The following is a 23480-nucleotide window of genomic DNA, read 5'->3' as shown; positions in this document are numbered from 1 at the left end:
GTTCAAACCAAATTATTTGTATGTGAGAACATCCTGGCAATAAAACTTGATTCTGGTTTCCACTGACGAAGCCGTCACTCTGCTTCCATTTTGACACTTATGGCCTTCCATACGCGTTAGAGTGTCGAATCTAACCGGGATCCTGTGCGTCTGCGCTCATCAGCACCCGGAGCGCTGAGCAGCTGCTGTTGCGATCTAAACCCGTATGGATATCAACTGACGTGCATTTGGTTTGTTTTGGTTCTCGGACGCCTGGAAATACACGTCGTTTTGGTGATTTGAGAATTTTCGAGATGGACGCACTTCCGGATGGTGAGCGCTGTGAGCTGGCGGACCGAGCCGGACCGGATGGCGCTGAAAAGCCCGAGCTGGTCGGAGCCAAGCGGCAGCGCATCGTCTGGAGAAACGTGATTCTCATGGGTCTGCTTCATACCGGCGCGCTTTACTCCCTGATCATCATCCCCAGCTCGCATCCCTTCACCTGGATCTGGTGTAAGTGTGGGAGTGGGAGAGCTGAGCTGAGCAGTGCAGTGGGCCTCTGCTCACATCTCCCTCAGCATCCGGAAACGCTCATCAGCTGCATGCAAACAACGAGCCATTTTAGAATAGAATAGAATAGAATAGAATGCCTTTATTGTCACTATACACATGTACAATGAGATTAAAGCATCTCCAATAACAGTGCAAACAGCGTGGAGAGAGGAAGGGGGGGTGTAAGGGGGGTAAGGTGCACAGTCTGAGGTGTATGTGTTGTGTTACACATTATGGAGTGAGGTATTGCACGAGAGAGTCACATTATAAAATAAAATATTACACATTATGAAGTAAGGTAAGGTGCACAGACTTGGTGTATGTGCTGTGTGTAAGGGTGTTCAAAGTAACCATAGCTATTACTTGTCTGTGATTTTTTTTTTTCCTAAACCACTTCTTATCAATAATTTAGCAGCAAACACTTACATACCTAACAATAAAATCAGCATAGATATATAAATATATATGACAGAATAGTTTTTGGGCGGCACGGTGGTGTAGTGGTTAGCGCTGTCGCCTCACAGCAATAAGGTTCCGGGTTCGAGCCCTGGGGCCGGCGAGGGCCTTTCTGTGTGGAGTTTGCATGTTCTCCCCGTGTCCGCGTGGGTTTCATCCGGGTGCTCCGGTTTCCCCCACAGTCCAAAGACATGCAGGTTAGGTTAACTGGTGACTCTAAATTGACCGTAGGTGTGAATGGTTGTCTGTGTCTGTGTGTCAGCCCTGTGATGACCTGGCGACTTGTCCAGGGTGTACCCCGCCTTTCACCCGTAGTCAGCTGGGATAGGCTCCAGCTTGCCTGTGACCCTGTAGAACAGGATAAAGCGGCTAGAGATGAGTAGTTTTTCATGATGCTCGGTGTGTTTGGGGTTCCTGAAAATTTGTCAGGAATATGCAGACATTCATAGATAATTATATATATTATCTCCTATTTTATTTTATATTTTTTGTTTTTTGTTATATAATATGCTGATTTTAGTGTGTGTGTATATAAAATATATAATAAAAAACATTAAAATATGCATATATATACATTAGGGTGCATCAGTTGCCCTCACTTTCATAAAATCCGATGTATTTTTGTTTGGGTGTTCCTTTTCACCAATAAAGACATCCTGTAAAATTTTTTGACCATATTCAAAAGTCTAATGGTGGCACCATGAGGTTCATTTTTTGCCAAAAAACGCTTATTTTATGTTTTCGCATCAGGTTTGAATCACAATGTTGGACTCCATTTATTGATTTCTTGTGACCCAGAGATCATGTTAAGAACCTTTGCGAGGGATTGAGAAGCATTAATGTGATTCATAATACATTTGTATTGTTTAAAAGTAGTTGAACAATGATTCAATGAACAGCTGAAACTCAAACTGTGCTTGATAATATATTTAGAATATGTACTAAAAATGTGTATCTAAGATATTTGGTATACTCTATAAGGTGCCATAATGTTTCATGAAAAGTGATCGAAATTTTGTCATAAAAGTCATAAAATAGCAGCTTTTTCCATAACTTTGAGCTCCTGGTGCCACCATTAAACTTTTGAATTTTGTCAAAATATTTCACCCAGTGTGTTTTCTTACCAAAAGGAACATAAAAACAAAAATGCATCATGATCGGAGGAACTTTTCATTTTTAGGAGGCAACTGATGCACCCTAGTGTATATAAAATATATAATAACATTAAAATATGCATATATATTAGGGTGGTCCCCCAAATTTTTTTTTTAGGATTTTGTTATGACCACCTTACCTTTTTTTTTACATTGCCTAAAAGAAGTTATTGTGCAAAATTTGGTTAAGATTGAACAATGTTTAGAGGTGCCACAAAGCCATTAAAGTTTTCACTCAAGACACAATATAAAATAACTTGTCTGTGATTTTCTAAACCCTTCGGTATTCTGGTATCTTGTGGAGATAAAAGAACACACTAAGGACTTCCCTAGCAGAAGGAAGCGTTCTCCCAGACAGTTCCTTGGAAGTGGGACCAATTAACCAAACATAATTGTCCTTTCTGGTTTTGTGCTTTGCACCACCGGTACTACTTGTATTACTGTTACTAGCCATCTGAAAAACATAGAAAGAAAAACATTCACAACTTCATCAGCATATTACGATCAGTGCTCATTGTTTAAGAACCCCTTAGTGCATGAAAGTTAACCTTCTATCAGTCTATAAACTCTTCCTGCCTCTTCTTTTTCATAGAAGTGGCATATTCCCTCTACAACTGTGACGTTTTGGGGGTTTGAGATCTTCTCTGCAACAGTCTACACACCAACTAATGTTAATGGCTTAACCCGATTTGCAACCTCGTGTGGCACCTCGAAATATTAACCAATTTTTCTGAAATTTTGCTTGTTGCCTTCTTTTAGCCTATGTAAAAAAATGGTAAGGTGGTCGGAATGTTTTGGTATAAAAAAAAATTTTCCCATACATTTCAGGACCACCCTAATATATAATATATTACTTTGGAAGGTAACTAGTCCGGCTGGCTGGTGAAAAAATATATGAATTTCGAGCCCTGTATGTATGTATGTGTGTGTGTGTGTGTATATATATATATATATATATATATATATATATATATATATATATATAATTAGGGTGCATCAGTTGCCCCCTAAAAATGAAAAGTTCCTCCGATCATGATGCATTTTTGTTTTTATGTTCCTTTTGGTAAGAAAACACACTGGGTGAAATATTTTGACAAAATTCAAAAGTTTAATGGTGGCACCAGGAGCTCAAAGTTATGGAAAAAGCTGCTATTTTATGACTTTTATGACAAAATTTCGATCACTTTTCATGAAACATTATGGCACCTTATAGAGTATACCAAATATCTTAGATCCACATTTTTAGTCCATATTCTAAATATATTATCAAGCACAGTTTGAGTTTCAGCTGTTCATTGAATCATTGTTCAACTACTTTTAAACAATACAAATGTATTATGAATCACATTAATGCTTCTCAATCCCTCGCAAAGGTACTTAACATGATCTCTGGGTCACAAGAAATCAATAAATGGAGTCCAACATTGTGATTCAAACCTTACGCGAAAACATAAAATAAGCGGTTTTTGGCAAAAAATGAACCTCATGGTGCCACCATTAGACTTTTGAATATGGTCAAAAAATTTTACAGGATGTCTTTATTGGTGAAAAGGAACACCCAAACAAAAATGCATCAGATTTTATGAAAGTGAGGGCAACTGATGCACCCTAATATATACAGGGCTCGAAATTCATATATTTTTTTCACCAGCCAGCCGGACTAGTTACCTTCCAAAGTAACTCGCCAAACAGAAAATCAACTTGCCAAAATTTGTTCATGTATGAATTTTACTTCTGTCAAAAATAACACAAAAGAGAGTAGTTACCATTGTTCATGACTAATGTGCACTTATTTCAAGACCTGAGTATTTTGATACTGTTTTTTTTTTTTTTTTGCACACTTTACAAACTGGCATTTGCTGTTCCATGTCCTCTTCGCAATATCCAAAAACATGCCGGATGACTGACCCCTTACTAGTTCTTTTAGGAACCAATTCGTCCGCTTCCATTTTTAATTTGTCGCTGAAATTGACAGAGCTTACACAGTAGCCTATGCAACACCAGCGATTGCACGAACTGAGTCAGCGCTGTAAACCAAAACTAGGAAATCTTCCCGCAAGTTCCTTTCAGCACCGAGATGTCGCCCGGGATCGGTTGGCGAGTGCGTGACGTTATTGTTTTTTTTACCCTTAGGCAGCCTCTCACGTTACTGCCTGAGGGACAGGGAGAAAACCACCGGGAAAGGTTTTAAACAAACACGAAACAAACGCAAGTCAGCAGATGACCATAAAATACTCGATAGTTACGATATAATAATTAAATGTATCTCACACAGAATTTTCAGAGATACATCGAGTATATTTGATATATCACACAGCCCTAGTCTGAATCCTCGCTTCATATGTATTTTTTATTTTCAACTGGCAGGAATTACCCGCTAAATGACAAATTAAGTTGCCTTGGGCGACCGGACCACCGCGAATTTCAAGCCCTGATATATATAAAAAATTAAAATCCGCGCATATATAAAAAATTGTGTGTGTGTGCGTGCATGCTGATTTTAATATTTAATGTTGTATGTAATATAACATTAAATATTAAAATCAGCATATTGTATGTATGTGCACATGCATACAATATGCTGATTTTAATATTTATGTGTCAGGAATATACAGACACGTATACATATATGTATGTGTGTCTGTATATTCCTGACACATTTTCAGTCACCCCAAACACACCTAGCATCATGAAAAAAATATTCTTTTTTTCTTTTTCCTTTTTCCTTTTTTTTTCCTTTGGGACATGCATGATATTAAAATGCTTGTGCATTATCTTATCATATCTCAGATGTGGACTAGAAGGGCACACAATAGTGTATACCTCAACCAAGCCGCATACGATATCAGCGTCAAGATAAAATCACTTGAACCTAGGATATTAAAAATGGACACTAAATTTCATCCAAATCCGTTCACTATTTTTTGCAAACAGTCCAAAAAGAAATCCTGGATCTATATACGTATCTGGATTTGCATTAAAATATTTAAGTTATTCCACGAAATCGAGTCGTACATGAGCTGGTAGCCAATGAAGAGCGTAGCACCGAGTCAGCTATAAGCCATGTATGACGAGATTGAGTGGAATAACTCTTTTATTCTATTCACATTCAGTGGATTTTGAGAAACGGAGCTTGTTTTGTTTTTGTTTTGCAAATTCGATAAATAAAAACTTTTATACAAAATGTCGACAAAATCATTTCCGCTTAGTATGTAAACAAACCGCCGAAATGACAGGAGCAATTTGTGAAAAATAAAACAAAACGATATGTTCTTACCATCAAATGCTTTTATTCCATATTTTCCTACTTTTTTTTGGGGGGGGGGGGGTTGTTTTCGAGTACTGGTTTTCATTTCACCCTTAGTTGGTTCAATAAAACATTCCGCCATTTTGTTTTTTCTCTAGTCATGGTATACGAGCTGATATCCTAGTAGTAGAGTAGCCAATCGGAGCACACGATTGCTCCTATCCAGTGAATGTGGATAGAATAAAATAAATGGTTCCTTGGCTCATGGACCACCTTTCATGAAAAAATTCTTCAAAATTCGTTCACTGCTTTTTGAGTTACGTTGGGAACAGACAGAAAAGAAATCCTGGATCTACGTACGTATCTGGAGTTGCATCAAACTATTTAAGTTATTCCACGAACTCGAGTCGTACATGAGCTGATAGCCGACGAGGTGCATAGCATCAAGTCGGCTATAAGCCATGTACGACGAGATTGAGTGGAATAACGGTTTTATTCTATCCACATTCACTGGATTTTGAGAAACGGAGCTTGTTTGTTTTTGTTTTGCAAGTTCGATAAATAGGCGGCACGGTGGTGTAGTGGTTAGCGCTGTCGTCTCACAGCAAGAAGGTCCTGGGTTCGAGCCCCGGGGCTGGCGAGGGCCTTTGTGTGGAGTTTGCATGTTCTCCCCGTGTCCGCGTGGGTTTCCTCCGGGTGCTCCGGTTTCCCCCACAGTCCAAAGACATGCAGGTTAGGTTAACTGGTGGCTCTAAATTGACTGTAGGTGTGAATGTGAGTGTGAATGGTTGTCTGTGTCTATGTGTCAGCCCTGTGATGACCTGGCGACTTGTCCAGGGTGTACCCCGCCTTTCGCCCATAGTCAGCTGGGATAGGCTCCAGCTTGCCTGCGACCCTGTAGAAGGATAAAGCGGCTAGAGATAATGAGATGAGATGAGAAGTTCGATAAATAAAAACTTTATACAAAACGTCCGACAAAATAATTTCTGCTTAGTATTTAAACAAACTGGTGAGATGACAGTCGCAGTTTGTGGAAAAAAAATGCTCTAATAATGCTTGAAAAATAAAACAAAAAGATATGTTCTTACCATCAAATACTTTTATTCCATATTTTGTTGCCTTTTTTTTGTATTTTTGGGGTGTTTGTTTTCGAGTAGAGGTTTTTATTTCACCCTCAGTTGGTTCAATAACACGCTCCACCATTTTGTTTTTCTCTACTCATGGTATATGAGCTGATATCCTAGTAGTAGAGTAGCCAATCAGAGTGCACGATTGCTCCTATCCAGTGAATGTGGATAGAATAAAATAAATGGTTCCTTGGTCCGTGGATCACCTTTCCTGAAAAAAATTCTTCAAAATGTGTTCACTACGGGGGCGTCATGGCTCAGGTGGATAAGGCGCCGTACCATAAATCCGGGGACCCGGGTTCGATTCCAGCCCGAGGTCATTTCCCGATCCCTCCCTGTCTCTCTGTCCTGCTCGTTTCCTGTCTCTACACTGTCCTATCCAATAAAGGTGCAAAAAGCCCCCCCAAAAAAAATCTTAAAAAAAAAAAATTTGTTCACTACTTTTTGAGTTACATTGGGAACAGGCAATCAATCAAACAAACAAATGGTGGTGAAAACATAACCTTCTCCAACACAGTTGGTGGAGGTAATAAAACAAGCAAGCTGTCCTGGCCGTAAATAAAATTCTTTGAATCGAGTATTGGGCGAAACCATTTTCATCTGTATCTCTTAGCTGAAGGACCGACTATCGCCAAGGCCATCATTCCACACCAAAGTGTGGTGTATGTCGTAGATGTCAAAACCATCAGGGGTGTGTGTATTTGTCTGTATGCAACCCTGAATCCAATGTTGCACATCTGAAAAATAGCAAGAGTCCAGTTTCTATGGAAACGTAGGCCTTGAGGAGACTGAGCACACCCCACCTCTCCCAGACAAACTCATTCACCTGACTTATCACTGTAGCTTGTGTTCCAGTCTCTTGATCAGTCTAGCACACTTCGGAGCCTGAAAAGCTTGATATTAGTCATTGGTTGTGGAGTCAGTGCTCATGGTTGATGACATCGTTGGGGTTGTTAACCAGTTGCCTGCTCAAGATGAGACTGACTGAAGGCTACTTAGCCCATGTTTACATTAGACCGTATCAGCGGATCATCAGATTAACGTTTTTAAAACGATTAGCGTGCACACAGCAACACCAATACACATATTTGCGTGCACATAGCAACGCCAATACACGGATACGCTCGGCTCCGCAGGCATCCTGCGCTCCAAATCACTCCGCCCTGAACAGCGAGTGCCCTCTGGAGGGTGCGCACTCCGGCCCTGCGCAGCTCACAGAGCGCGCGAGTGAAGTGCACAAGCCGTGATTCGGGACTGAGCCGCTGTGTGTGTGATCCCAGCGCATATCACTTACCACTTGCAAGTGGAAGGATGGCAAGCCTAAAGACAATCATAACTACACAATGGGCAGTATTTGCATCAGTATTTGCAGTATTTTCATACTTTTATACTCTTTAATGAAAGGTGATACAAGGCGGAAGTCCGCGCCGTTTTTCAGCAGTCACGTCACATGACCAATGCCAGCGAATCAGGAAGGTGGATGTCACAGTGACGTTGTCCAATGAGACGCCAGCTAGAGCTCAGCACAGCGTATTCGCGTATCTCAATGTTTACACAGCACCGGAGCTGACACGATCTGGATTGAATACGTGGACCCTGGCGGATTCCCGTTTCCCGGCGTTTCCAGGCGGTTTAATGTAAACGGACAGTGCATCCGCGAAGAAAACGAGACAGATACGGTCTAACGTAAACGTGGCCTTAAATTACTGTTTTGTCTTCGACTGACAGGTATATTTTAGATATTTAATGAGAAGACTGCCGTGTTTGTGTTTTTTCCTTTGCAGCCTATATATGTTTCATTATCACGGCCCTTGGGATTACAGCTGGAGCTCATCGCTTGTGGAGTCACAGGTCTTATAAAGCCAAATTGCCTCTAAGGATCTTCCTGGCTGCTGCCAACTCCATGGCCTTCCAGGTGATTAGTATTTAGTGTGATGATACATACGCTGCTGTTTGTGTAAGGAAATGGCAAAAACTGAGTAAGCAGGCATGAAATATGACACTCCAAGCAAAACCTTTCAACATGAATATTATGTTGCTTTAAAGGAGAACTGAAGGCAATTTTTTTTAAATCAAAATTCTGTTTCTCATTTTATTAAGTATACAAATGCATTTTTGATAGCTATTTTGTCACTGCTTTAGCAAGTTATGAGTGTTTGAAATATGCCGTGTAATATATCAGTCCATATGTCAGAGCAATGGCCGTGAACGAGATTCGCTGAGACCTGTGCGAGACTTCGTAGGACGGAAGTAAAACGTACAGCGGAAATCAAAGCGACCGACATCTGCCGACGTTGTCAAAAGATGCGCACGGGCTCTTTCGAATGCTGATGTAATCAAGCCGGAAGTTTTGTTTGTTTTGATAGCAATCAGGAAAGTTTGAAAAAAGTAGGCAGTAATCGTCATTTAAACTCATTTTTGTGCAAGATTTCGTTTGGAAAACAGTTTTCAAAATGGCGGCACTGACACCTGGCTGACACTTCACGTTTCGAAATCTCGTGAAGATCGCACGGATAAGCGACGCCTGCCGTGGGTGGACCAAACGAACGAAATTCAACATGGCTAAAAACCGAACAGGCCGATAAGTATGGAATCAATTTTGTGCCAAAATGTTCATACAATACTTTTGAAATATCAAACAAAAACGACAAATCAAAATACAAAAAAAAAAAGTCAATTTTTTTTAGACTGGCAAACAAATTATTCGTGTAATCGTGCAAAATATCAGTCTGTTACTCTTCAGAAACGTTTTATTTTTGTTCCGCGTCTTTCTCAGTTTTGTTTGACGTAATTTATTTTGGCTGCGATTCCAGCTTTCTCGTTTGCGCTCCCGGACTTTTTGCTTGCAGTTTTGGCACAAACTTCACGTGTGGGTGGGCTGTCCAGGAATGCATTCCCATTGGCTAACTTGCGTTTGACTGACAGCTACGCTCAGCCATTCCCTACTCGGATTTGGCGGACTATTGAGAAATAATCCGAATCTCTCGACCAATCAGCGCGCACGATTTCCTATAATCACCTCCGTATTTATACTAATTTCTGATAACTATATGGTCTTTTTTTTATCCATTATATAGTCAGTGTCTGTACAATGTATATGATCTTTCCTTTTAATATGTATTAAGAAAAATAAAAAGGTGAAGATCTTAAAAAATGAAATTAAAATCATAAGAGTCTGATTAAATAATGGACAAAACTACTTATGTCCATCCATTAGACCCTTCCAAATAGAATAGTCATGTTCAATCCTTCCCTCTTCTGGCAGTAAGGTATAGAAAACTTCATTTTGTTTGGCATAACATTTAATGCCCAATAATTTGGTATTTAATGTCGAATGAAGTGCAAAAAGAGATGATCATGAATTTTCTGCTTATTTTATAGTTTAACATTTTATTAAAAAAAAAAAAAACATTTCATTTCAATGGTTCTTATGTCCACACCAATTAAATCTAGATGCTACTTGTTTGACAAGATGTCTTCTAAAACTTCAGAAGGTTGGTGAAATAGATTTCAGTGTATTTCACACATTATTTTCTTTGCAGAATGATATCTTTGAATGGGCCAGAGATCACAGGGCCCATCACAAGTACTCGGAGACAGACGCCGACCCTCACAATGCAAAGCGAGGTTTCTTCTTCTCGCACGTAGGCTGGCTGTTGGTGCATAAACACAAAGACGTGATTGAGAAAGGCAAGCGGCTGGACCTCAGTGATCTGCTGGCTGACCCTGTTGTTGTGTTGCAAAGGAAGTAGGTCCATTATACTATAATCCTGAAGAGAACTGATAATGCCTACATAAGCATTTACCGACTCAAACTTTTCTACGTTTTGTTTTGTATTGTTACAACCTGTAATTGAAATTTGAATTAATTGGGATTTTTACTGTTTGAGTTAAACGTTTGAAGGTGCAGATTATTATGATTTTTTTTTTTATTGTGACACTTTTTTTTTTTTATAAAAAGCAGACTACTTAAGTAGACCACACCTCCAGGTCAATACTTGGTAGAACCTGACTGTAATTAGAGCTGCATGGCTTCTCGGAAGTGTCTCAATCATCTTTGCATATGTGGATCCTGATATTTTTGCCAGTTTGTATTGTTCAAGCTTGGTCAGATTGGATGGAGACCATTAGTGCACAGTGATTTTTTTCAAGTCTTGCCACAAATTTTCATTTGAACTGAGGTTTGAGCTTATTTGACTGGGTGTCAGGTTCTTAGACTACTCCAGTGTAGCTTTGGCAGGATGCTTAAAGTGCATATCACGGGTAAATTCAGGCGCAAGATCAATGTAATTCCCCTATTTTATATTAAACTTTGGTCAAATATCTGTCACATTTTGTGCAATTTTTTTACCTTGCGCAATACCAGAAAAATTCAGTTGAAATCAAGCCATTTGAGGCGAATTGGTCCGCCTCTGAAAAAACTTGGCATTTGGATTTCCCGGCAAACATTGATTTTCGTGACGTCGCGTGCGGGACGCCTCCCTCTGAATCCTACATCAGCGCTGGTTTGTTTATGAGAAAACGACCTGGTGGTTTTCTGCAAATTTCTTCAACGTTATCACGTAATTATTAAAATGGTTAACAGATGTATCGTAGGAGGGTGTAGCAACACCGAGCTTGATGGGATTAGTACTCATCGTTTTCCAAAAGACCGGACAATGAGAGAGAAATGGGAGCGCTTGGTGTACACAGGCTGTGCACTGAAACCGTGCAAAGCTCGCGCAGCCTGCTGGCGCTTCCGCAGGTGACGTCACGAATCTGGCTCCAGACTCCCTTGGGATTTTTCTAGACGCGTTTTATTTTATTTTTTTCTGCTGTAGACAGACGGCCTTGTGCAAAATTACCCTTCTGGATGAGTGTGTAAAGGGACAGACTTTCATATAAAAAAAAACAACAACACGAAATTGGTCCAGGATATGCACTTTAAAGGAACAGTCCACCGTATTTCCATAATGAAATATGCTCTTATCTGAATTGAGACGAGCTGCTCCGTACCTCTCCGAGCTTTGCGCGACCTCCCAGTCAGTCAGACGCGCTGTCACTCCTGCTAGCAATGTAGCTAGGCTCAGCATGGCCAATGGTATTTTTTGGGGCTGTAGTTAGATGTGACCAAACTCTTCCGCGTTTTTCCTGTTTACATAGGTTTATATGACCAGTGACATGAAACAAGTTCAGTTACACAAATTGAAACGTAGCGATTTTCTATGCTATGGAAAGTCCGCACTATAATGACAGGCGTACTAACACCTTCGGCAGCGCGTTGATATCTGAGCTCCGTATCAATGCGCTGCCGAAGCGCGCAGAAGGTGTTAGTACGCCTGTCGTTATAGTGCGGACTTTCCATAGCATAGAAAATCACTACGTTTCAATTTGTGTAACTGAACTTGTTTCATGTCACTGGTCATATAAACCTATGTAAACAGGAAAAACGCGGAAGAGTTTGGTCGCATCTAACTACAGCCCCAAAAAATACCATTGGCCATACTGAGCCTAGCTACATTGCTAACAGGAGTGACCGCGCGTCTGACTGCGTCTGACTGACTGGGAGGTCGCGCAAAGCTCGGAGAGGTACGGAGCAGCTCGTCTCAATTCAGATAAGAGCATATTTCATTATGGAAATACGGTGGACTGTTCCTTTAAGGTTGTTGCCCTGTTGGAAGCTGAATGTCCACCCAAGTCACAAGTCTCTTCCAGGCAGAAACAGGTTTTTTCACTGGGATTGCCCTGAATTTTGCTTCAGTCCCTGCTGATGAAAAGCTTTCCCAGTCGTAACAGGGGTGAATACTTATGCAATCATAATTTGTGCATGTTTGCATATGTGTAAATGATTTTGCAAACTACTGATTCAATATTGTGGGCTACTTTGGGTTGATTGGTGATTATATAACTGGACATATAAGGTGAAAATTCAAATTCAATCCAAATTGCTTGAAACAGGTCTCATTGAATTCAGAATTGGTTGCAGAACAAATACAATTTTTACAGAATTAAAATGTTTATCCGTTCTTGAGATATTACAAATCAAAGATTGAAAAAATGGCTTAATTTTTAGAAAACTGCCATAATATTCTGTCTGAGGATCACATGGTCCAAAATGGGCCTCGTTAACCAATGAGATCAAATGGTTTTTTCTGAATAACTTTTTTATATTTCCAAGATATTTACATGGAAATCGGCAGGCACATAGACGGCTGTATGTATACTGAATACAAAATTTTTGAAAAATTAGTAAAAACAAATTATGCAAATTAGTATTCAGTATGCTAATTAGGGAAACGTTAAATCGGTACACTGTCCTCCAAAGTTTCACCAAATGGCTTTATTTGTGCAATATAAAGCTGATCTTAACTCTCATTTACACGTTACAAAGAAGGAGAAATCAACGTTAATTACAAATACAATTATAAAATATACGTAAATAAGCATTGAATGCCATTCGCATCTACCATTCTCTATCAACATAAAGTAATAAAAGAATATTTCTAATACCCTCTTTATGCTCTGTAGGCCTTTGTATTTCTCAAAAGTAGGGCCTACTAGTGTTTATATGAAAGAATATAAATGATTATTTCGGTTAATGTTCACAGCTTTCAAGGCGAACCTCGAAAAAACCGTATGATCCGCATCCAATAAACAATTCCAGTTAGTTGAATTGAAATTGACACTCGCGTTTCTGACTTCCGGTTTTTAAAAATATTATTCCGACCACTAAGATCTCAACATTTTTCATCAATACAGTTACAGTGGATATGAAGTGTCCACACCCCGTGAAAATGATATAGGTTTTTCTGATGTAAAAAAAAATGAGACCACAATAAATAATTTCAAAACTTTTCCCACCTTTAATGTGACCTATAACCTGTACAATTCAATTGAAAAACAAACAAATCTGTTAGGGGGAAAACACACACACACACACACACACACAAAAAAAAAAAAAAGTACAGTAGGCTGGTTGCATAAGTGTGCACACCCTTAAACTAATACTTTGTTGAAGCACCTTTTGATTTAATTACAGCATTCAGTCTTTTTGGGTTCACACCTGCCATCAACTAAAATGACTCTGATTAACCCAAAATAAAATTCAGATATTTACTCAGTTGCATCCTCCAGCAAAAGCCAGGGTTCGCAGAGAGCTTACAAAGCATCAAAGGGATCTCATTGTTGAAAGGTATCAGTCAGGAGAAGGGTACAAAAAATTTCCATGGCATTAGATATACCATAGAGCACAGTGAAGACAGTCATCAAGAAGTGGAGAAAATATGGGACAACAGTGACATTACCGAGAACTGGATGTCCCTCCAAAATTGATGAAAAGTCAAGATGAAAACTGGTCAGGGAGGCTGCCGAGAGGCCGACAGCAACACTGAAGGAGCTGCAGGAATTTCTGGCAAGTACTGGTTGTGTACTACATGTGACAACAATCTCCCGTATTCTCCATATGTCTGGACTATGGAGTAGGGTCACAAGACGGAAGCCTTTTCTGACAAAGAAAACCATCCAGGCCCGGCTAAGTTTTGCAAAAAAAAAAAAAACATCAATTCTCCCAAAAGCATGTAGGAAAATGTGTTCTGGTCTGATGAAACCAAGGTTGAACTTTTTGGCCACAATTTCAAAAGGTATGTTTGGCGCAAAAACAACACTGCACATCACCAAAAGAACACCATCCCCATGGTGAAGCATGGTGGTGGTAGCATCATGTTTTGGGGTTGTTTTTCTTCAGCTGGAACAGGGACTTTAGTCAAGGTGGAGGGAATTATGAACAGTTCTAAATACCAGTCCAAAACCTTCAGGTGTCTGCTATGAAGAGGAATTTCATCTTTCAGCATGACAATGACCCCAAGCATACATCAAAATCAACAAAAGAATGGCTTCACCAGAAGAAAATTAAAGTTTTGGAATGGCCCTTCCAGAGCCCAGACCTAAATCCAATTGAAAATCTGTGGGGTGACCTGAAGAGGGCTATGCACAAGAGATGCCCTTGCAATCTGACAGATTTGGAGCGCTTTTGCAAGGAAGAGTGGGCAAATGTTGCCAAGTCTAGATGTGACGATACAAAAAGTGGGAAAAGTTTTGAAATTTATTTATCATGGTCTCAGGTTTTTCTGATGCAAAAAAAAAATATATATATATATATATATCATTTTAATGGGGTGTGTACACTTTTTATATCCACTGTATATTCTAAAATAGTTATTTATTCACATGAATCAGTTTGATTTGAAAAAAATAAGTAGGTAAAGCTATGAAAACTCTCGCTTCAAAATCTCCTGTGAATCATCACATCAAAACTAGCAGACGGAAAATTTTGCTGAATACCTCATCAGAAACAGTGAGCGTGAGAGAACATCCCCATAAAAGTTATCTTATTCACAAGTAATTCAGTTGGAAACTGATCAGAAGAGAGAGACAGCCTGACCACTTTCCCATGACTCAAAAATCACTGGTGGTTTCCCGACATCACATGAGCAGAGAGTGCACTCCGTTGTACCAACTTCAACTTGCCGTTACTCCCAAAGTACTTAACAGATCTTAACGAGATAAATTTCTTTAGAAAGCAGAGATTATCAGCTTTTTAAAGATAGAAACTATTCAAGAGTTGAGCGTCTGCATGCACAGTTTACACAGTACGGCCGGCAAGCATCTGATATGCCTAATATAACACTTCATTCAATTTGAGTTCAGGATTGTATCAATACAAAATGTGGAATACTTATGCAAGGTGCTAAACTTTAAAGAAAAAGGGGGGAGAAAAACTAACCGTATAATTGTTTTGTAATAAACTATGCTGAAGTAATTCATTATGAACTATTAAGATCCATATCATACATTATCTATTGCATTTTCTTTGATCCAGATATTACAAAATCTCAGTGCTGGTGATGTGTTTCTTCCTGCCCACTCTGGTGCCATGGTACTTCTGGGGTGAAAGCATGTGGAACTCCTACTTCCTGGCCTCTGTCTTGCGCTACACTATTGCTCTCAATATCACCTGGTTAGTCAACAGCGCTGCACATATGTACGGCAACCGACCCTACAACAGGAATATCAACCCTCGAGAAAACCGCTTCGTCACATTTGGAGCTATTGGTACAATTTATTTATTTATTTATTTATTTATTTTTCCATCCAATTAATAGTGTGATGTGATTGGGTTTTTGTGCATGCTTATTTACAGGGGTGGAGTCAGTGAACAGTATAATGACAATAGTTACCATGAAATTACTTACATTATTGCAGTGGTTTTTAAAACGGTTAAAGATGCTGACTGCAAAGTTGAATTCTGGGCAAAATGTTCTATGTCTATTGCTGTTGGAGTTTCAAGATGTTTTACTGCTGCACACACCATATATCCTGGTTGTAAATGTTTTGCTGAGATAAAACGCATCCTGCATTTTACGATTCCGGAGATTGCCGAAGCAAATGAGAAACAATATCACGTGACCACCATGGGGCGTATTTAACCTACTTTTAACCAAAACGAGTCGACTTGGGCAAACATAGCGGACTCTGTGCTCCCGCCATCTTTGAAACTTTTAATGATATTATGGATCATAGATGACGTGATCCCCAAATTCTTTGCAGTTTTATATTGAGGAACGTTATTCTTAAATTGTTGCACTGTTTGGCTACGCAGTCTTTCACAAAGCGGCGAACCCCTCCCCATCTTTACTTCTGAGAGACTCCGCCTCTCTGGGATGCTCTTTTTATACCCAATCATGTTACTGAGCTGTTGCCAATTAACCAAATTAGGTTTTGTTTAGCATTACACAACTTTTTCAGTCTCTTGTTTCCCCGTCCCAAATTTTTTGAAACGTATTGCTGACATCAAATTCAAAATTAGCATATATTTTTCAAAAAACAATAAAATTTCTTAGTTGCAACATTTGATATGTTGTCTTTGTACTGTTTTTAATGAAATATATGCTTTCCAAGATTTGCAAATCGTCATTCTGTTTTTTTATTTACGTTTTACCGAGTGTCCCAAATTTACGGAATTGGGGTTGTAATATACCAGGGCTCGACGTTAACTTTTAAACCCACTTGGCCCCAAGTTTGCGAGTACTCTTTTTTTTTTTTTTTAGGAAAACCATCGAATAGTTGTGAATTACAACATAAAATGAAGATCACACATTGAGTTGAAGTTTGGTTATTGAGTAAGTTTATTATTAAGTTTGGTTATTGGTTACTTTTACTTGTAACGGACAATAACAATTTTATCCAAAATAGTTTTTCCTGCCTTAGTCGGTTTATTTCCATTTCACATGCATGCAGCTGTTGTAAAGTTCAGTGTGTTTGTGTAGAACTCTCTCAGACTGTAGGTTCATTAATTGATAATGTAGAAATCATAAAATGGAAATCTATAACAAAGTTTGTGTGAAGAAAACAATAGGGTGCCAAGACTTTTGAACAGTACTGTGTTTGAGAATATATCTTGGTTTTTTGTTTTTTAAAATTTTTTTTTAATCATCCACCTCTAGGTTTAAAAAAACCAAAAAACGCGCTGCGTCATGAGACAGGATAATGTTTGAGTTTAAAATTATTGTTCAGTTTGGAGGTTGTGGGTGATTTTATACAGACCTGGTAACCTGTAACCGAATCAGTGCAGTCGGTCTGTCATGACGCAGCACGGGTTTGTTTGTTTTTAAACATAGAGGTAGGTGGATATAAACAAAAAAACAAAACAAAAATGTATAAATAGTTGGCACAGGACTGTGTTCCTCTGATAACAGAAACAAACCTCCAGCTCTCTGCTCTTAATCTGTTCTGTTCTTTCAGGATTTATTGCGCATGTCGCTCCATGTTGAGTTTATGTCCAAGTTGTTTGAAGCCAATCTGGGTTTTCTGTGTCGAATAAGGAAGCGACTTCACTATGGAATCAATTTTGTGCCAAAATGTTCATACAATACTTGTGAAATATCAAACAAAAACGACAAATCAAAATACAAAAAAACAAAAAAAGTCTTTTTTTTTTAGACTGGCAAACAAATTATTCGTGTAATCATGCAAAATATCAGTCTATTACTCTTCAGAAACCTTTTATTTTTGTTCCGCGTCTTTCTCAGTTTTGTTTGGCGTAATTTATTTTGGTTGCAATTCCAGCTCTTCTCGTTTGCGCTCCCTGACTTTTTGCTTGCAGTTTTGGCACAAATTTGATGTGTGGGTGGGCTGTCCAGGAATGCATTCCCATTGGCTAACTTGTGTTTGACTGACAGCTACGCGTAGCCATTCCCCCGGAAGCTGTTGCGGTCACTGTTTGACGAGTGACCGATCCATTGACGGTAAACAAGGATCGAGTGGACTTCGGCGACTATGATATTGAATTAATTCAACAAAGTGTAAATTCAATATCATAGTCGCCACTGAAGTCCACTCCATCCTTGTTTACCGTCAATGGATCGGTCACTCATCAAACAGTCCGCCAGAATCCGAGTAGGGAATGGCTGAGCGTAGCTGTCAGTCAAACACAAGTTAGCCAATGGGAATGCATTCCTGGACAGCCCGCCCACACGTCAAGTTTGTGCCAAAACTGCAAGCAAAAAGTCAGGGAGCGCAAACGAGAAAGCTGGAATCGCAACCAAAATAAATTACGTCAAACAAAACTGAGAAAGACGCGGAACAAAAATAAAAGGTTTCTGAAGAGTAATAGACTGATATTTTGCATGATTACACGAATAATTTGTTTGCCAGTCTAAAAAAATTGACTTTTTTTTTTGTATTTTGATTTGTCGTTTTTGTTTGATATTTCAAAAGTATTGTATGAACATTTTGGCACAAAATTGATTCCATACTTCACCTGTAAGAAAATCAAACACTTTCATGAAGGAGCTAACTCGAACGCCAGCAGAAAAAAAAGATTCTTAAGCAAACTCTTCCATCCTCACTTCCGACTTTGTTTTTGTAAAATACATTTTAAATACAATCGTGAATTTCGCTGGTTTTCAGGCTGAGCTGCTCTCTTTGTATTCTTTAACCGCTCGTTTCCTCGCTGTTCTTGAAGCATTTGCTTCTGTTTGTTCACGTTTTTCTTGATAACGGGAAGACGGTAATGCCTTTTATCTATTTCTCTGTTTGAACAAGCAAAAACAGCGCAAAAATTAACCATATTGAAAACAGATTAAGCCTTGCTTGTATGAAAGACGGTGTCTGTCTGACCCCAGCTGTAATTATCACGTGACGTCATGCACAAGGGGTCTATAAACAGTACGTGTACCATACTACAGCAGCGGGGGGATATAAAATAACTTGCAAAGCAGTAAATGAAACCGAGACTAAGAATACGACCAAGACATAATGGCGGATACGTAGTGAGGGACGCTTTTAGGAACTGAAATAAAATATCAAAAAGCCTCATTTTTGTGGTGCTAATTCGTAATACATGTTCATTTCAACTTGCCCGGTTGGGCATGTCAGGGACATACAGTATCCCACTTGCCCGAATGCATGTTTCACTTGCCCCGGGCAATCGGGCAGTCCTTAATGTTGAGCCCTGTACATGCTATTGTGAAATTGCCCATTTTGCCAATGATTCACAAATGGTCTTTTTCATTAAGATTCAAGACTATGTAAATTGTTCTTGACTCTTTTTAAATTGCTCTTTGTATCTCCTCATCTCACAGGAGAAGGTTTCCACAACTTCCATCACACGTTTCCTTTTGACTACGCCGCCAGTGAATTTGGCCTTCGCTTCAACCCCACCACGTGTTTCATCGATCTCATGTGCTGGCTCGGCCTCGCCAGCAACCGGAAGAAAGCCACACCAGAGATGATCGTAGCTCGGAAGCTAAGGACAGGTGATGGGAGCACTTGAAAGCCAAACGCAGCATAGAGCTCTCAGCACCGCTTATATATATCTATATATATCTCAGAAGAGCAATGTAAAAGTGGAGTGTCATGTTCTTTCTTTAAAAATGTCTTTACTTCTAATTGGTCACAGAGCAGTTAATTATAAACAAGAGAACCATTGTGATGGCTTAGATTTAGTTGGAACCTGTGGACATTTTTTGGCTGTTTCATAGGAGAGTAGATTTTAAAGTGAATCTTTTTGTTGCATATCTTTCAGAATTCATTGGTGACCAGTGTTTTGTTTGGGTTTTTTTTTTTTCTCCTTCCTTCCCTTCATTAGGCAAGCCATGTAACTTTAGCATTATCCAATGCATCCACATATTTTGTAGCATACTTAAAATACGGTACATTAATGTTGTGTTAATATTTGCCCAGTGCTACCCTATAAAGTAATATCTTAACCTTATTTTCACTATATTCTGCCATGCGCAGGCTTTGCCTTAAAGTTGCTGCTTTTTGTAATTTCATGAAAAACGGGCACTTTAAAGAAGAAAAGCCCAAGTTGTTCATGCTTTTCGAGACCTCGAGGCTGAATTGATCCAAATGATAATGAGTAAATTTGCACTATTTGAACACACGTTCATGCTAAGATTTAAATGGCTGCTCATGTTCTCATATGTTCACTATTATGTGCAAGATAACATGGCAGAAGACGACTAAAACGAAAAACTGAAGTGAAACCAAGTCAGGTGGTGGGTTGTTTTTGTTTTTTTTCTAATATTAAAATACATATTACAAGAAAGTTGAGACAGATTTTGTAGGAAATCAAGGAAAATGTGTATTGTCTCCCCTTTTTAAATCTAGATTATACATATTTGTTACATGGTGGTCACATGGGTGAGTCCTGGGTTATTATTTATTCCATATCTGATTTCTAGCTTATTTTTAGGTTCCTTTTGCATAGAATACTGCAAAAAGCATCACGTGAGTAGATATAATTTGCTTTCGTTCACGTCAGTTGACATGAAGGATTTTTAGAGTAGCAGGTTATAGATTTCCTTCATACATTACATCATGTACATTCATACATAACGGTTTTTCATGTGTAGTGCATTAATGTGTGGCTGTGTAACTTTTTGCTCTGTGTACATCAGTGCATGTAACTTTTGTCTTTAACATGCTAGAAGAATGAAGTTACTTTGAGATTCTTGGCAAACTGACTTTTTTTTTTTTTCTTCTTGCAGGTATTATTTGCAATATTTTCATCACAGTGTTGTTAAAATATATTATACTGACTGGGCCTTGGGCTGGTCTTCCAGACAATGAATAAAAAGTGATCATCTAAGTCATCGAAATTGCATTTATACTTTTAGTGCTGCTTATAGAAATATAAACAAGATTACTGACGTTAAGGCATGAGTACACATTTCTGACTTTATTGCTTTTGGAATGATTTGGGGATGGAGGGAGGTAGAGAGAGAGAGGGAGTCCTATGACAAGTTTTTGTGTGGTTTTTTTCCTCTGCTGATGTCACAAGTGTACATTGCTAGTGCTGTTTTACAAGAAAAAAAATCAATGTATAATAGTCAGATTTCAGTGTTGGCTCCCGTAAATAAAAGAACAAGATCTCTTTTTCTCACTCATCATACTCGAGGGAAAAAAAAAAAAAAGCTCTGGATCCCCAATGCACATTCAGTTCTACATAAATATACAGATCAACATAATTTCAAGGGATTTTGTCACAAGATATTAAACGTCTAGTGTAATTTGCTTTTTTTTAATTCATTGTTATTAACATGATCTATGGTTTACCACTTAATTTTTGCACTTTTAATTTTATCCTGGGTTGTGATTAAACGTTTCAAGAAGGCCAGTAGATCAAATAATACACTACCGTTCAAAAGTTTGGGGTCACCCAGACAATTTTGTGCTTTCCATGAAAAGTCACACTTTTATTTACCACCATCTCATCTCATTATCTGTAGCCGCTTTATCCTTCTACAGGGTCGCAGGCAAGCTGGAGCCTATCCCAGCTGACTACGGGTGAAAGGCGGGGTACACCCTGGACAAGTCGCCAGGTCATCACAGGGCTGACACATAGACACAGACAACCATTCACACTCACATTCACACCTACGGTCAATTTAGAGTCACCAGTTAACCTAACCTGCATGTCTTTGGACTGTGGGGGAAACCGGAGCACCCGGAGGAAACCCACGCGGACACAGGGAGAACATGCAAACTCCGCACAGAAAGGCCCTCGCCGGCCCCAGGGCTCGAACCCAGGACCTTCTTGCTGTGAGGCGACAGCGCTAACCACTACACCACCGTGCCGCCCCATTTACCACCATAAGTTGTAAAATGAATAGAAAATACAGTCAAGACATTTTTCTGGCCATTTTGAGCATTTAATCGACCCCACAAATGTGATGCTCCAGAAACTCAATCTGCTCAAAGGAAGGTCAGTTTTCTAGCTTCTCTAAAGAGCTCAACTGTTTTCAGCTGTGCTAACATGATTGTACAAGGGTTTTCTAATCATCCATTAGCCTTCTGAGGCAATGAGCAAACACATTGTACCATTAGAACACTGGAGTGAGAGTTGCTGGAAATGGGCCTCTATACACCTATGGAGATATTGCACCAAAAACCAGACATTTGCAGCTAGAATAGTCATTTACCACATTAGCAATGTATAGAGTGGATTTCTGATTAGTTTAAAGTGATCTTCATTGAAAAGAACAGTGCTTTTCTTTCAAAAATAAGGACATTTCAAAGTGACCCCAAACTTTTGAACGGTAGTGTATATCCCATCATGCAATACCCATCACTGATCGGTCCATTGTTAATCAGGAAATCGTGATCAATCACAAATCAGGAATACAAGTAGCTATGTATTGCTTAGAATTTGCTAAGCACTACTTGTTAAAACAAAACAGGACTTCAAAACAAGTATGGAAGGAGTTACACCCAAACACACACATCAGACAGAGTTTTATCAGGACTGCTTTATACAGGAGTGTTTTACTGGGAAATCCACCACTCGTATTTTTCATACGAGCTACATCCGGGACATGGCGATCCGAAACCGTGACCTAAATCTCAATATGTCAGTCGTGACGAAATCAATGAATCATTTTGATCAATTTGGGTACTCTTTATTTGTGAACGTGTCTATATAATAAAAACACACATAAGCTTGAAGATAAGAAGTTTATCTTCTCGTGTTGAAAAACTCGCATTTTTCATACGAAATGCATCACGGATCTGAGTCACATATTTAAATAATATTGGCTAGCTATTTTTCGTGGTATATCAGATATATTCCATTCAGCTAGCATGATATTGAACGGGTCTTTGACTCGTTCAATATCATGCTAGCTGAATGGAATATATCTGATATACCACGAAAAATAGCTAGCCAATATTATTATTATTATACATACATGCACATTCTCTCTTCCAGTTTTTCATTGTCTGTTGGTATGTTTTTCTCTTGTAAACATGCATAAAGAATATATAATGAAGTTTTGGTAGCCTTTCGGGTGTTCGACGCATCTGTCTCTTTCCCGGCGAACAAAGAAATGCTTCTGCTCGTGCGCGACAGAAAACTTTCTCATTGAATATTCGCGTCAGTTCCAATGTATGATGTCATGTTGTCTTGACAACCATGCAATATCGTAAACCATATTCAACGCTCATTCTCCATTGGGTAGAGTGATGTAATACACGTAGGATAAGCGATATGATAACAATATTGCATGCTATCAAACCAAATGAATGAAACCTGATAGAAGGGAATAGAATACGTTTTTATTCCATGGAACGTGTCCTATATGTATAATATTTCCTGATATTTCACTCCGATAATGTCACTCCTAGTGTTTTCCCGCTGACTAGACACGCATTGTCAAAATGGCAAACCAGTTCAAAATTAAAATTCTTTTGATTAACTTGCAGGGTTTTTTTTGGGGGGGGGAACCTTATATATACACAACCCCGATTCCAAAAAAGTTGGGACAAAGTACAAATTGTAAATAAAAACGGAATGCAATAATTTACAAATCTCAAAAACTGATATTGTATTCACAATAGAACATAGACAACATATCAAATGTCGAAAGTGAGACATTTTGAAATTTCATGCCAAATATTGGCTCATTTGAAATTTCATGACAGCAA

At 38.9% G+C, this 23480-nt stretch overlaps 1 protein-coding gene across 4 annotated transcripts; it reads left to right on the top strand.

The window, feature by feature from the left end:
• The first annotated feature begins 117 nt into the window (after window positions 1-117).
• LOC132873045 (stearoyl-CoA desaturase 5-like) lies at window positions 118-20650 on the top strand. 4 transcript variants are annotated; one of them, XR_009651517.1, is made up of 7 exons: window positions 118-492; window positions 8300-8430; window positions 10058-10263; window positions 15373-15605; window positions 19136-19309; window positions 19999-20285; window positions 20546-20650. XR_009651517.1 is itself a non-coding variant. In XM_060908252.1 (7 exons), the coding sequence occupies exons 1-7, from the start codon at window positions 294-296 to the stop codon at window positions 20579-20581; spliced, it is 1014 nt and encodes a 337-aa protein (XP_060764235.1). In that variant the 5' UTR covers window positions 118-293; the 3' UTR covers window positions 20582-20650. The 4 variants fall into 4 exon arrangements, 3 of the variants coding, with proteins under 3 accessions (XP_060764235.1, XP_060764234.1, XP_060764236.1); XM_060908252.1 differs by having other exon boundaries at window positions 20251-20285; XM_060908251.1 differs by lacking the exon at window positions 20546-20650 and having other exon boundaries at window positions 20251-20537.
• The last annotated feature ends 2830 nt before the right edge of the window (window positions 20651-23480 follow it).

The sequence above is a fragment of the Neoarius graeffei genome, chromosome 25 (assembly GCF_027579695.1).
Source record: "Neoarius graeffei isolate fNeoGra1 chromosome 25, fNeoGra1.pri, whole genome shotgun sequence".
NCBI classification, from domain to species: Eukaryota; Metazoa; Chordata; class Actinopteri; order Siluriformes; family Ariidae; genus Neoarius; species Neoarius graeffei.
The sequence above is the reverse complement of the archived record's forward strand: the minus strand, read 5'-3'. Positions and strand labels throughout refer to the sequence as shown.

Bases quoted from the DNA above. Each gene is read 5' to 3' on its own strand.
- LOC132873045 (XM_060908251.1), top strand. From the start codon at position 294: ATGGACGCACTTCCGGATGGTGAGCGCTGTGAGCTGGCGGACCGAGCC. The intron at 15,606-19,135 runs GTACAATTTATT...CTCATCTCACAG, and splicing joins CGTCACATTTGGAGCTATTG to GAGAAGGTTTCCACAACTTC. The intron at 19,310-20,250 runs GTGATGGGAGCA...GCTTATTTTTAG, and splicing joins AGCTCGGAAGCTAAGGACAG to GTTCCTTTTGCATAGAATAC.